This window comes from Rhagoletis pomonella, unplaced genomic scaffold, assembly GCF_013731165.1.
Source record: "Rhagoletis pomonella isolate Grant_MI unplaced genomic scaffold, Rhpom_1.0 Rhpom_scaffold_00012, whole genome shotgun sequence".
In the NCBI taxonomy this organism is placed as follows: domain Eukaryota; kingdom Metazoa; phylum Arthropoda; class Insecta; order Diptera; family Tephritidae; genus Rhagoletis; species Rhagoletis pomonella.
In genome coordinates, this window is record NW_023458566.1 from 6,932,678 (window position 1) to 6,947,500 (window position 14,823).

Sequence of the window (14,823 nt, forward strand, 5' to 3'; positions counted from 1 at the left end):
TATAATTAATAAGTTATTATGTACTTACTTAGATTTAATTAACATATGTACATACATACATGCGAAGTATGTATTTGTATGTATGCATGTGTTAAGCTTATAACAGATATGATATGGCTTTAATAGCTACTAATTCAATGATTCATAAACAGTATACAAACAAATATATTTAGATATACACACGTATGTACATTAGATCGTACCACCTTAGAAGAAACAAAAAAAAAGTTCTCCGTACGCCCTTAGTCAAATGTACTTTTGCCAGGAATTTTTGAAAATTTTAATTTTTTGCCAAACCTAGTGTCGCCTGTTAAAATGGTTTGTTCGGTAAAAAATTAATTTCATTCAATATTTGAAAAATCAAAAAAAATAGCAAAGCTTTTATGAACTTCGGCGAGCTTTACTTTACTGACATTAGGGTGGCATATTAGGGTGCTAGCAACTAAGATCAAGTGGATAAATACTAGAACGGGGTACTTGAGGTCAATGAACTTGCACAAAAAAAGTCACCTCGATACAAAAACATGGATTTATCATCCTTTAATATCCGACTCCAAATGCCAAAGATATAACTATGTTTGGCCAAAAAGAAAACTTTTTTCGAAATTGCCTTGCAAAAATACTTGACTTTACTCAGAGATGTAAGGCGATTTTTTTTTCTGGCGCGATCTAATGTACATACATGTATATGCATATAAGCTCGCGTGAACATTCCAACATGCAAAGTGCAAAACTCGCATTGCTGCATTCAAATAATACTTATTATGTAATTGCCTAATTAATATAATGATTCAATAAAGTTTTGTATTTTATCATTCAAAAATCTGTCATAATTGTATGCCAGCCTAGTTATGTAATGTAAATAAATACACAAAATGCGTTAGATATTTTTTTTAGATTTATTACCATTTTTAGTCTTTAAACCTTATTGTTAAACGTTGAAATTTTGAATTCAAATAAATGACCAACAAACAGTTATATTAATAGGTGTGTTTGGTGCTTTAAAGTTGTCCTGTTGCAGTAAGTTATAGACTATCTACTACTTGAGGTCGAAATATATTCATAACGCACAAAGGCACACCGTCTCGCTCGTTTAACTAAGCACTGTGAATCCGGCCCTAAATGATTATTTTTTTTTTATGAAATATGAGCAGCAAAGTTTGTTACTCATACGCCATGCATCCCCTTGTTTAATCAAACAAATAAGAAAACAATAAGGGCCAATTTACACGACGATTTTCACCCTGCGTTTTTTGCACATTCTCTTTTAAAAAAGTCTTCGAAAATCTTCGTGCATTTACACGATGACCTTTTCTTTGCGGGGTTTCTTGCGTTTGTTTGAGATTTATGCGTCAACATTTCCTTGGTGAATTCTTTAGTCCTCATTTTTAGAGCGGTGCGGTGTGGTTTAATATGCAGAAACTTTTTTTTTGTGTTCACCTGTGTTACATATTACCAAAAACTATCAGTACGCCAATGGACCTTATATGCATACGTAGTGCAATAGCAACTTAATCACATTTCATATTGTACCTAATTGGCCTAACTTAAACCAAATGTAACTGACTTTACTACGCCTTTTTGCATACTTCCGCTGCTTTAACAAGTTTTCATAGCAAAGCACAGTGAAGTCTGGAACTCGACTACTATTCAGACAACGGCGAAAATTTAATCATCTCTTGGGAGAAAAATGCTACATTAAATACGGCAAATGTGAAATGGAAACCGGATATGAAAAATGAATTTTATAGATGGTATGTAACTGTGCTTAAACACAGGGTGATTGCTATCAAAGGAGAGATTCTGCAAAATGCAAAACACAAACACTCTGTAAATATTTTTGAGCGTACTGTATTAATAAATATTAAGCATTGGCATCACCCTGCAGCTACAGTTTAGCTAAGACGCTTGCTAGCTTGCTATGCTTGCGACATCGCCAGTCAGAAGTTCGTATTTGCTCCCACGCCCAAGGCAGAGAACGTATATAAATACCAGGGGCGGACCCTGGTAGGGGTCACAGGGGAAATTTCGCCTCCCCCAAGACTGTGTAACATGTATTTTCATAATATTCAACTGAATATTGTGAAATATCATTACAAGAATATATAATAGGTTTGTTCCACAAGCTACTTGTAGAAAAACTCGAGCAAAGTTCAAACTGTGAGCGTATATTAAAGAAAACTTACTTGCGGAGCGAAGTGACTTCGAGAATCTTGGGGATGAATGGATGCTTTTGAAAATTTTAATTCATGGAAAAAGTGTGTCAAATTTCACTTGAGTTTGAAATTTTAGCTGTGTGCTAAGCTCGAAGTATTATGTTATTTGAGTAGGCCTATCAGGTTTTTTGAATTCACTGAATTTTCAAAATTTTGAAATTATGTACTTAATTTGAAATTTTTACTTTTTTTTATATTTTCGAATTTGTATTATTTTACACAGTTGAAAGTCACAGCAAGTTTGAATATTTTTACAGGTTCAGAAAACAACGAAAATTAATATTATTAAATTTCTTGAGATTTCTTACTTTTAGGATAATTTCCAAAATTTCAAAAACTATCTAAATCCGGGAGATTCTAGTAATTTTGGTAAAATGAGAATATTTTGAAATGTACAAAATTAGTGAGATTTTAGAAATGTTTATATTTTCCAAGATTTTGAGAATTTTATTTATCCTTAAATGTAAAAATGTGAAACATCACAAATTGTCGAAAAATTCTAATGTTCATGGTACTTGTGTGTAAAAAATAGAAAATTCTTAGAATTCTAAAAGATATTAACATTTTTGAAAAATTCCAAAATTTTTACACTTTTCGGAACTTTTCCAAAATTTTGTATTGATATAACAAAGTTTGATAATTTAAAATTTTTGGAAAATTTTGAAAACATCAACGTCCCAAAATTTTTTGAATCTTCAAGAATTACGAAAATTTTTTAAACTTTCAAAAACGACGAAATATGAAAATATTTTCAACATTCGAAAACTTTTAATTTCGTGGAAAAAAGCTATGGCTGCGGAATCCTTCTGGCCAGGGGTGAAACGGAGGAAGTCGGATTAACTTCTGGGTTTAACTAAGTTCAAACTGTCAACATTGGAGAGGTTCTTGAACGATTACTTTACAATGGGAATTCATGCTTTAGAACTGATTATAAATTCAAATCATTTCAGTGTGTATAATCGTCCGATTGTGATGAATAAAGAAAGGAGACATTCTAAAACCAACCATATCACCGCGCGCGCGCACGAGAAAACGTCTACCTTCACGTCAACGGACATAAACATATTAACATTTACCGGATTTCCATACATACATATGTAATTAGACATATTCAATTCAATAATTTTTAATAAATAAACTTTTTATAACGTTTATAATAAAGGCGAGTGTTTCCTTTTTTCCATACAACCAAAACGCGAATTTTCTCGCTTCTCACGTTGCTATGGTCGTTCTAGCCAGATTAGCATCCCACCTGCGCAGAACCTCAGGATCCCGCCTGAGTCAGAAGTTGGTATTTGCTCCCATGCCAAAGGGTGGTGCATCATTGGTTGGCAGATAAAAATATCCAGTGGCACTGCAATTTTGAAAAATTTTAATTTACTGCAACATGTTTTGATTTGAAGAAAGGAAAAGCCTACCTCCGCGACACCTCTTCTCCCATATAAACCACCACACTTTCATCCACCATTCTCCGACAACCATTGACATTCAACGTTTTTATGCCACTTAGAGTGCATGAAGCTGCTGGAAAGCTTGTCGGCTGTCCAATAGATTCAGCATATAAGAACACTGCGCGATTATGACTACAGCTATCTGAAGAGTATAAAGGATTTTAATATTCAGATATAGGTAAACATATGTACATGTTTATGAGTATAAAATTATATGAGGGTGGTCCTTAAAATATGAAAATCTGAATTTTGTATGGGGCACCCCTTTAGCTTGTTTTAAGGACAAAATAAGGAAATACACAAAAATTCGAAAATTTAAAAAAGATTTTGGTGTTCAGAATTAATTTTTTTTTTTAATCGCAAAAACTCGAAATAGTGTTGACTTTGAGCATCTATTACTGAGCGAGGTCATGAATTTGTATGAATAAATTTCAATAATTTTCGTAATTGATCAAATTTGAGGTCAAAATTTTGTAGAATTTTTACAACTTAAAGAATTTTAATTTTTTCAAATCCAGCTAGCAACCATTAACTTTTCAAACTTTCAAATTTTCGTAAATGTATTTATTTTATACATGGAATAAAACAAAGGGATGCCATACGAAGTTGATGCGTATATTAAGGACCACCCTAATGCATACGTTTGTTTACTTACATTGTTCAAATAGTAATTGCTTTGCAATCAATAGCACATCCATATCGGCACAACCTGGTTGTGGTGCAGTTCCGAAATTCGGATAGAAATCAACATTGCCACGGGGAGTGCCATCGCCAAATACCGGAAAGTCTGTATGTATTACATCGACGAACTGTGCCGCGGAGTGGTGTAAGCCATCGACGGAGAGCGGTGTAAACAGCGGCAAAGCGGGATCTAAACCGGTTACACGTCCCAAAGTGCCATTAAAGTAATCACCAAGATTGCCAGCGACGTGTGCACCTAAACTATGGCCGATGACGTGCACGTCAGCGGGAGCGATCTCGTGTTTGCTAATGAATGAAGAAAATACAATACAATACGAACATAATTTATATTAGTGAGGGTCTGGAAAAGACATCAGAATTAGCATAAAATAAGTAAAAATGTTTAAATTGCCGTTAGTGGACATGGCTTTGAAAATAATCAGTACATATTTACAACTGACGCAAATCTGTTATCGGAAATTGGTATCGATATTCAAGAAAGTATCGATTCGTGACGTACTGGTATAATTCACTGCATGTGAAATCGTTATGCCAGTGAAAAATATCGATATCGGAAAAAAACGATATAAAAAATATCTTATTACTGAAATTAAAAAAATCGTTAAAATTTATTAACTCGGCGTTGGAAAATTCAATCATGTACTCTAAGATTATAAACTCTGATCTCTTTGGAATTATATTGAAATCTTTTAGAACTATGTAAACCTTATAAAGAAAAAGTCGCTAAAATTGTTAGGTTCAACTAAATATGTTCCCATCAACTTCGCGGCGGAAGAAACTCAATGACTATGCCCGGATGTAGGGATGGCAAAAAAAAGAAAAATTACTCGATTAATGTATCAAATGATTAATTGCAATTAATTACAAGATATTAAGCGATTAATCAACATTTTCGATAAATTTCGTGTTTAATATTAAAATGATATAATAGGTTTTTTAAAACAATTGCTAGTATTCTAGTATTTTAGCATTTTATCACAAAATCATCATTCGATAAAATTAATATCAGCAACTTTTGTGTAAAATTTCCAAAATTCACTTCCGACAGGAGCCATTTTGAACACGTCTAATTTTCCGAATTTAAAAAGACAGTGATGCGACTTTAAGAAATCTTGGGTTTTTTTTACCCTCAAGCAGAGTTGCCATTTTGGTAAAACTTTGAAGAGAGATGTATCTAGTATGAGTTTTGATATTAAGAAAATGTTTTGAGTGACAGCAATGTTTAGATATTATAATTCAATTAATTTCGTAATAGATAGGTTAATAATTCGATTAATTACAGCGAGAAATTCGATTCAATTCAATCACTTCTGAAAAAATTACTCGATTAATGCTATTAATTTGATTAATCTTGCCATCCCTATCCGGATGATAATCGGGATAATTTTGATAGTGTACCAAAATACAACTCGATTTTAACTTAATTGTTGAATTACATATTGATTTTTAATATTTTTTATTCAAATAATCGCCTCTAAAATTACCTGTAAAATCGCCTCATGTAAACAGCCTATTAGATTGTACTTACTCCATAAACTCCTTTAGTTGCTCTCCAAACTGTTTCGCAACTTGTACAATCGCCTTACGAGAGGTGGGATAATCCACACCAGCAGCATCGGACCAATCTGCGAGCAGAACGTTGTCCTTACCTTTAGCGAGATATGCTAAAAAGAGAATAAGGCAGTTCAGTCAGAGTTGCCTTGTATAACACATGGTATCAGCTGAAGTAAAAATAAAGCAAAACATTCAAAATGCCAAGAAAAACTGAGGTATGAATTAAAATCCCAAAACGCAACACGGGAATTTACGAACTACTTTTCGAGGATATTTTCGCGACTGTTTGCCGCGAAAGCTTTCGAGGAATGCCAAAGCGCCATTCATACAATTTTTGACAGCTTTTCGAGGCTGGAAAAGCTTCGAGATTTTCAAGCCATTTTCGAGAATAAAAATGATTTTTTCGTTTACTTTATTTACCATTCCTCAGCGGTGTAATGGAGAAGTGAGACCGACTACTAGTGAATCCATGTATAATGAGTTTTATATCTGTTTTCGTAGGCAACTGCTCCACCTCACTCAAGATCAGTTCGCCGATACCAGCAGAAGTTGCGCTAAAAAATTAGAAAGCACATTTGAAATCACTTTTGCCTATAACTTTAACTGCATTTTTCTTCAAATACAAACGGTTTCTGATAGTAAATATCGGCTTTTGATATCAAGTCATCTATGTTATGTACGAACACCGCGGTAGCTTGAAAAGAATAAGCGCCTTGTAATATAAAGAATAAAATGAATATCACAGAGGTCATTTCGATCCTTCTCTTTCAAATACTTATACTATACTAATTTTAATATTTTTTCTCCACTCTAAAATTACGCCAACAAATATTCATTCGCACCACTACTATACCGATTTGTTACTAAGATTTCCAGCGTTTTTGCGAAGCTTCTTATATTTGCTTAGATGGGATTCAAGCGCTAATATAATTTGTTTAGTCGCATGTTTCACAGCATTTTCAATGTAAGTGTTCGAAACTTAGGAAAATTGCTTGCAATTTTCTGCTTAGCTCTGATAATATCGGAGGTAGTACTATGCTTATGCTTACGTACATCGATAGATTGCTGAACGTGTGTGCAATCAATTGCCAATGAGTAACAGTCAGCACTTGATAGAAAATATTGTTATGAACTTGAAATATTTTGCTTTTCTCAATTTATAGATAAAAGGTAGAGTCTGAAGTTGTGGGAATGCATACCGTACCTAAGCTTGGAGGAAGGGGTCCTTGTTCTTGCAGTAAGCACAACGCTGCCAAAAACTGCTATACCACGTCTCAGAAAATTGTAAAGATTTGCGTGTTTCACTGCATCAATGTAAACTTACTCAACTGCGGCTCTAGAATGCCTTCTAGGATGGACACCTCTTCATATTTTTATTCAAGCAACAGCAGCCGCGGGGGAAATTCAAATTCGACTCTCTAGCAACCTTTTATAAAAAGAACCTTCGTGCAGGTATTCTGGGGAAATACCAGCGTAATCCCAGATGGCGTATATTAGTTTACCGGGATGCTTGCCCTTTATACCAGATACGTTCACTTTGGCTGGAGTAAGCACTTTGTTCTATCTAGATACTCTGTTCTATCTAGATACTCTGATTTGAAAAAAAAAAATATAAATGTATGACAACAAGGTAACACTGGTCCAATATCTGTCAACCTAAATTTTGTGGTTTTGGTTCTAGTTTGTGCCAGAGCTTTATTATAATGAACAGCAATGTAGCACGGATGTGTCGCAATTGGAAGACGATAGGGGTATTCTCCAAATCTTGCAAAGCCATTGCACGTAGCACGGATTGCATGGATTGCATAACTTGCAAACACACAACAACAAAATACATGGGAAACGACATTTCCTATCGCTGCAAAATATGCAACGTCGAAACCCATGTATATATTTTGCAAAATAGCATAGCAAGATAAGTGCGACCCTGTGCTAGTTGTTTTGTTGTTGGAATTGCTACATATTTCTCTCATTCCTCTCATCTCGCTCACTTCATTTTTTTTGCTGTCTCGTGTTATTGTATTTGCTACATAATTTCGCTGCTTGCTACCCATGCATGCTACCACTTTGCAATGGGGTGCTCTCGTACTCTTCGAAATATAGAATAGTATTTTTGCATTTCGTGCAATCCGTGCATCGTGCAAGACTTCGAGAATACCCCTGATATTACGGCCAAAGAATATAGCATTCACTGGTTGACAGGTCGTGTTTTTCTGTTTTCCAATAAAAACATTTTTCTCCATTTTAGAAGGACTCGACGGGTGATCTGGGACATCCGGTGGGTATGGTTATGGGCCGATTTCGCTGATTTTCAAACACACGTGATTTAAGATTCTCAGAAGCATGTGTACAAGCTTTTAAGCATTGGTTGATTTTTGACCATAGAAAGTACATATTTCAGCCATAGTGCAGAGGTACAAAAATGATCCAAGGATGGAGGACAGAGCACGTTCAGATATCTGTGGAGTTGGCATCAAACTTACAGATGGCCCACCGCGTTACAGGCTGAAGTACTAGCAATCTTAACATGTGCCAAATTAAACCTTGGAACGGTTTTAAAGGGCGTCTATCTACTTACCTTTTTAGATAGCCATCAGCTATCCGTGCCCTCTCTAATCGGATATTAAAATCCACACTTGTTAAAGAATACTTAAGCATGCGTGGAATTTGACAGATAAAAATACGGCCACACTGTTATGGGTACCATGGCCCTGTTGGATCGAAAACAATGAGGCCACAGACGAGTTGGCATGAAAGGGATCTTTAACTGCATGAAACCATTCGGTGGTCTCAGTTGGCGTTCTTTGAGAGCCATAATAATTGAGTGGGTACCCTCTGCACGCAATAAGGGATATGTACCATAAGCACGCCAGGTTCTTTGGTCATCCTTTCATTAAGTAAAAATGCCATAAACGTATCTAATTGGTAACAACCGGCTACGATTTCACATGCACCGAATAGCTGTTACCGGAAAATAAGAATGCTGCCGACTCTGCCTTGAGAACGATGACCCTCAGGAACATATTCGTTTTGACTGTACGGCCTTGGCCAAACAAAAAATAACCCACTTTATAGCTCGAGTTCTTTGTAATACCGAATTCAGCCACAAAAGCCTTTATATGATTCATTTAGGAAGCGGAAGGTGGTTTGGGCATACTGAATTAAGGACTCTCTTTACAAATACCCCTGGCTCGTAACTAACTAACTAAGGAGTTGTTCAAATGAGCTTAAATCAATTGGATTTGTTGTCTAAGTATTTTTCAGGATGCGTTGGAAAATATTTATCGAAATTTAAATCGTATCGATACGAGTCGACTTCACTTCCAAAGAAAACCTGACCTTAGATAAAAAATAATAATTTCATAGCGAGAATCTAGCATGCCAAAGACTTAGTCCCTTCTCCTCTCTTCCGCGAGGCTTTGCGACAGTTGGTGGGGAACTACTGCCATAATTGAGCTTAACAAGCTGCGTGTCAGGAAAGCTTTAATGAGTTCTATTAAGTGTTTATAATTCTGATCGTCTGGTACTACTTGCTACTGCATTTCCGTGTTCTGATGTTGCAACATTTTAAACGCACGAAGTGTGATCGCACACTCAATTCACAGTCTGCGTAAAAACCTAACTCTTTATAGCCTGCTTCTTCTTTATAACCTGCTGTTAATCAGATAATTATAGGCAATAAAACTCGAGTCAAAATTACACTACCACTTTATGATTTCAAACAACATGGCATTACATAGTTTTATTTAAAATTTACACTTACAAAAATAAAAATTTACAAATAAAATCCATTTTAAATATATTTTGACACACATTTGAGCAGGAGTACATATGTATGTATGTATGCCGTACATATTCTTACATATACAGATAATAATTTAAATAGTTAACATTTAAGCCCGTTTCGAGTATATTTACTTTGTGACAATACGGCAACATTTAGCAACATTTCGTTTGCTTTCAAACAAAGCAATGAATACAATGCCATTTTAACGGTAAATGTCAAAAATGCATGCACCCATTTAGTAGGTTAAGAAGCGCCTGAGTAGAGTACTTGAGACACTCAAAATAGTAAATTCACATTAAATTAGTAATAAAACACATTTCATTCGACTATTTGCGTTGCAGATCACCATCGCTGCTCGCCGGACGTATCATCATGCGCACAGCTTTCAGCGAGTAAGTGGGTCCACGGAACTCATTCCAATACATGCCCTCGTACAGAGGCGTTGCGTTGTAATTTTGGCTGAAATATTTGCCATTCAAGTTGCTGCAATAAGAAGTGAAATTTATTAATAAACATACATTCATCTTTTCGCTTAATTGCATACTAAAGACATATTTTTTTTTTTTTTAAGAAAGTACATACCTCATGTCACACCAGTTATACCACCAGGCACCGTTGCGCGACTGCGCACAATTGCAGTCAACACAGCCATCATTGTCGTTGTCAAAAGTGGAGAATTTGCTGCCAGCATGATAGCTAAACGAGTCGCCAGCGTCGCCCTCGTACTCTCCTAGAAATGTAAGAAGAAAAATAAAATAGAAAAATACTCAACAATTCAGCCAAAACTGTTTGTCTCTCCAACTGTTCTCCTCCTCACCTAATAAATTAAGCGCATAGTCTTCCTTCTCACTGCCAATAGCAAACAAATTATATCGCGCATAACGATTTGTGCCATCAAAGTCCTGCAGCAAAATTAGCAGCTCATGCACCGCCGAGGCAGTGAGCGCATGCAACTTATCCAGACCGATGAAAAATTCGCCACCCAAATTGCCAAAACCAGCCTGATACTCGAGCCAGCCGCGATAGAAGTTCAATTTGCCATTGAAACGATTTTGAATGATAGTCCAGCCGCCGCCAAGCGTTTCCTCATCGCAGCGCACATAGAACGGTTCGGATTCGGGTGTGAGTTGAAGACGCAAAATGCCATTGGCTGTGGATGCGTCTTGTGCACAGCTGGTGATGAGCGGCTCTGTTGGATGACTGGGCGCATAGAAGTTTGTTGGCTGGCGATTATTTTGACGCCGAATGCTGTTAAGGCGACGCGACACCATGCTAAATGAGAATGAGAGGAAGATTTATTAAAATTCATTAAAGAATTTACAAAAACCAACTAGTTTGAAATAGTTTATTTATTAACAGCTTGCTACTCGAGTGCACGCTTAATAACTTCGACAATAAATTCATTCAAGAGTGTAGAGAATGAATACACAATTCTTCATAGAGGCTTATTGATTGGCTAAAATCAAGATTCACAGCCTACACTCATATACACTCCCGGTCATTTGAATAGCACACCCTTTTGATTTTTTCCTTTGTTTCTTTAGTATAAATTATGAAATTTATAATAATTATGTAACGTTTCTCAAACCACGAATTTAAGAGGTCACCATTGTCTCCCCCTCCGCTCTTTCTTTTATGTATCAATCTCCCGTACTACCTATGTATTAAAGGTATCAATGCATCTGTCCAAGTATCTACGTTGTATGTAATGATATGAGGTGTGGCCGAGTAATAAGAGGCACATGCAACCGCTCGATAGAAGGCAGTTGCGATGGCTGGTCCAACATTCCATAATTTGTTTATCTATGTTCTGTGTTGTTCTGAGAAAATGTCGTTTACCGGTCGGACAGCACCAACACTATTTATTACCAGGGTGATGGAGAAACTCGGACAAACATTTAGAAAAATTATGTAGAAGAGGTTGTGTCAATAAGTCCGCCACTTCTCAATTGAGGAGTCTTTTCTTTCGCCGGGGCCCGAAACATGGTAGTATGCAGTTCTAGGTTCAAGCATAAAAAGATCCATCAAGCTACGTGGTTGTCTCCAGATAAAAAAACGAGGAACCAGTCGATCATATTGTGATAGACAGAAGGCACTCTTCCAGTATTTTGGACACTCCGAAGCCCAAACATCGACTCGGACCACTATCTTGTGGCTGCCAAGATTCGCACCCGCCTCTGTGCAGCAAAAAATATGTGCAAGAAAAGCTTAACGTCGAAAAGCTGCAATCACAACAGTCAGCCAATGCATTCGCTACTCGACTCTTACACCTGCTCTCAGAGAAAATTCTTTAACAAACCGACTTATGCGAGCAGTGGAACCACATTTCCCGTTCATTAAGTACCGCTGCCGTAGAAGTAGTCGGATTTGAGCGAGCATGAAAGAACAACTGGTATGATGAGGAGTGTTCAGAAGCTGCAGAGAAAAAATATGCCGCATACAGGGCCACGCTGCGATCGGGCGCAACACGACCCATCAACTCTTATGCAGAATATGGTCAACTGAAAGCATGCCCGAAGACTGGAATTTAAGAGTGCTCTGCCCAATCCACAAGAAAGGTGACCCCGCCATTCGCGCCAACCTCCGCGGGATAAGCCTTCTAAGCATAGGTTACAAGGTCTTATCTAGCGTATTGTGTGAAAGACTGAGACCCACCGTCAATGAACTGATTGGGCCTTATCAGTGTGGCTTAAGGCCTGGAAAATCCACCATAGACCAGGTATTCACAATACGCCAAATCTAAAAGGAGTTGTCTATATACCGCTATGTCTGAATTTGTCATCCCCGCCAAACTGATACGGCTGTGTAAAATGACATTGAACAATACCACCAGCTCCGTCAGAATTGGCAAAGACCTCTCCGAGCCGTTCGCCACCAAACGGGGTTTCAGACAGGGCGGCTCCCTTTCATGGGATTTCTTTAATCTGATGACGGAGAAGATAATACAAGCTGCAAAACTGAACCACTCAAGAACAACTTTTTGCAATAGCCTGCATTTGCTGGCATACGCCGATGATATCGACATCATCGGTAACAAAAACCGCGAAGTCTATTCTGCCTTTTCCAAGTTGGATAAGGAAGCAAAGCGAATAGGTCTGGTGGTCAACTTGGACAAGACATATATCCTGTCATCAAACAAATAGTCAGCACATTTGCCCCTTGGCATCCACGTCACTGTTGACAGTTGTAATTTTCATAAAGTATTATAAATAGCAACTATAGTTAAGTGCTAAATAAGTTGATGATAATCGAGTTTTAAAGTGCAACACTTTAATAAAGTTTAACTTTAACTGTTGAAGAAAGAAAGAAACTTTTTCAAAACAAAATTTTCGCGACAACCTTAAAAACGCATTACTTACTAAACAGACGAGACCCAGGCGAATGCAAAACGTCTTAAAACTATCCACACACTTGTTTTTGTGATTTTTTTTTTTCTTGAGTTAAAGAAAACGATAAGAATTTCAAATTTTTCGAATGTTTGCGCGCAACCTCAACACTGAATTCCTATCTAAGTATGTGTAGAAAATTTCAATTTTAATTCGAGGTGACAATTTAATAGGCGCATCACGATTACCACACAAAATATTCAATTGATTTGCATAAAATAAAATAAAACAAACAATAACATTGTTGCATGCAACATCGATGCGCTTTGATCAAAACGCCGCAAACAAGTGTCAACCAAGCAAACAAGATGGTACTTTATTATTATTTTTTGTCACCAAGAAGAAGAAGAAATAGTCATCAAGAGTGTCTCATATCAGCTGTGTGGCATTTAGGCTTTTATGATAAATCAATATAGTATTGAAAACTATATACATAAAATAGTATTTAATTTTTACATTTTAGAATGTATTTTTTTTTGTTTGTATTTATGTAATTAAAATACCTACACTCACGCATGATAAAAATATAGTAAGGTAGAACCGCTGAGAGTCACTTTTAAAATTCTTGACGTTTCCAAACAATTTAATTTTTAAATTTACTCACAAACTCACACACACATTTTCATTTTCAATCTCAAGCAACAACAATTTCGAACAATTTCAATTTTTTATTTTCACTTTTATATGATTTTAAAATGTTGGCAAACTTCAGAAAAAAAATAATGGCCTACAAATTGAGAGAACGGTTCTACCTTGCTATGTTTTTATCATGCACTCACGTACTCACTTTGACAATCTGCTGATATTCGCTTCCAGATGATTATTCAATTCATTGACTGCCGAACGTGTCGATAGCAGCAAAGTTGCCAATGACTCAAGTTTGGCTTCATTTGTGGGCATCTGTGGCAAGCGATCATCAGTTTGACGTGCTGTACGCAAGGCGATTTCTGTAAAACGTAAAAGTCGATGTTTAATTGTTTTATCACATACATACATACATAATCAATAAAAATGCAATAAGCCTTCGAGCAAGTACATCACATATTTTTCGCAAAGCAAACATAACTTATTGTTCACAAATTTATAAAAAAATGCTGTTTCTGACCTTCCTTCTCATGGTTTAAGTCACCTTTCAATTCATCAATACTGCGTTTGCTTTGGCGTTCAATGAAATCGAGGGTGTCGAGCCGTTTCAGAAAGTCTGTCTGCTGCACAGCCAATGAGTCCAAACGACCCAAGTTACTCGATTCAAATTGGTTCATCCTGTAAGTAAATAGTAATTGATTTGCATTTAGTAGAACAAGTACTTAATTGAGAAGAATAATGAGATCTTTAAAGTAATTTAATTAAGCATCTTAGATATTAGGGCGAGATAAATTGAACAAATCCAACATAAGTATCTACATTAGTATATATGTATATTAGGGCGGTCCAAAATAAGTAAAGTCGGAATTTTAATGCTCTCACCCCCTAGGATTGTTCTACATCGAAAAAATATACCCTTATTTTTTATTTTAAAATCAAAAAATACTTAGAGGTCGCTCAGAGCGCTCAAAGTTTTCCATTCAATGCATTTTATATGGGGAAAAAACAACTTTTCGTACAAATGGTATAGAATTCTTGAAAATCAATATTTTTCGATCGGAAAACTCTGATTCTCTTCAGGAGACTTCCAATAACAATACCCAATTGTTTATTTGAACAGTCTTTAATACTAAAGATTTTTT

General features: G+C 36.1%; 3 protein-coding genes across 3 annotated transcripts in view; all 3 read right to left on the reverse strand.

Annotated features, from left to right (window-relative positions):
* Window positions 1-14,823, reverse strand: part of LOC118747743 (GTP-binding protein Rhes) — a 100,314-nt gene that overhangs the window by 57,863 nt on the left and 27,628 nt on the right. The window lies entirely within an intron of this gene.
* On the reverse strand, window positions 3,302-6,904 carry LOC118747745 (pancreatic triacylglycerol lipase-like). Its single transcript, XM_036481870.1, has 6 exons — window positions 6,551-6,904; window positions 6,344-6,477; window positions 5,898-6,033; window positions 4,323-4,654; window positions 3,635-3,809; window positions 3,302-3,570 (listed from the first exon to the last, which is right to left on the reverse strand). The coding sequence occupies exons 1-6, from the start codon at window positions 6,673-6,675 to the stop codon at window positions 3,498-3,500; spliced, it is 975 nt and encodes a 324-aa protein (XP_036337763.1). The 5' UTR covers window positions 6,676-6,904; the 3' UTR covers window positions 3,302-3,497.
* The window catches only part of LOC118747742 (angiopoietin-4-like), a 16,211-nt gene continuing 11,097 nt past the window's right edge, over window positions 9,710-14,823 (reverse strand). Inside the window, exons 3-7 of the mRNA XM_036481866.1 lie at window positions 14,202-14,359; window positions 13,884-14,043; window positions 10,528-10,982; window positions 10,293-10,440; window positions 9,710-10,193 (exon numbers count right to left, since the gene is read on the reverse strand). Coding sequence (XP_036337759.1) covers window positions 10,037-10,193; window positions 10,293-10,440; window positions 10,528-10,982; window positions 13,884-14,043; window positions 14,202-14,359 — 1,078 coding nt within the window. The 3' untranslated portion in view covers window positions 9,710-10,036. The remainder of the gene's footprint in view (window positions 10,194-10,292; window positions 10,441-10,527; window positions 10,983-13,883; window positions 14,044-14,201; window positions 14,360-14,823) is intronic.

Excerpts from the sequence above, each read along its gene's own strand:
- LOC118747745 (XM_036481870.1), bottom strand. The coding sequence starts at position 6,675 with ATGACCTCTGTGATATTCATTTTATTCTTTATATTACAAGGCGCTTAT. Across the intron at positions 6,478-6,550 it reads GATATTTACTATCAGAAACC|CGCAACTTCTGCTGGTATCG; the intron begins GTTTGTATTTGA and ends CTAATTTTTTAG. Across the intron at positions 3,810-4,322 it reads GCAATTACTATTTGAACAAT|ATAGCTGTAGTCATAATCGC; the intron begins GTAAGTAAACAA and ends TATACTCTTCAG.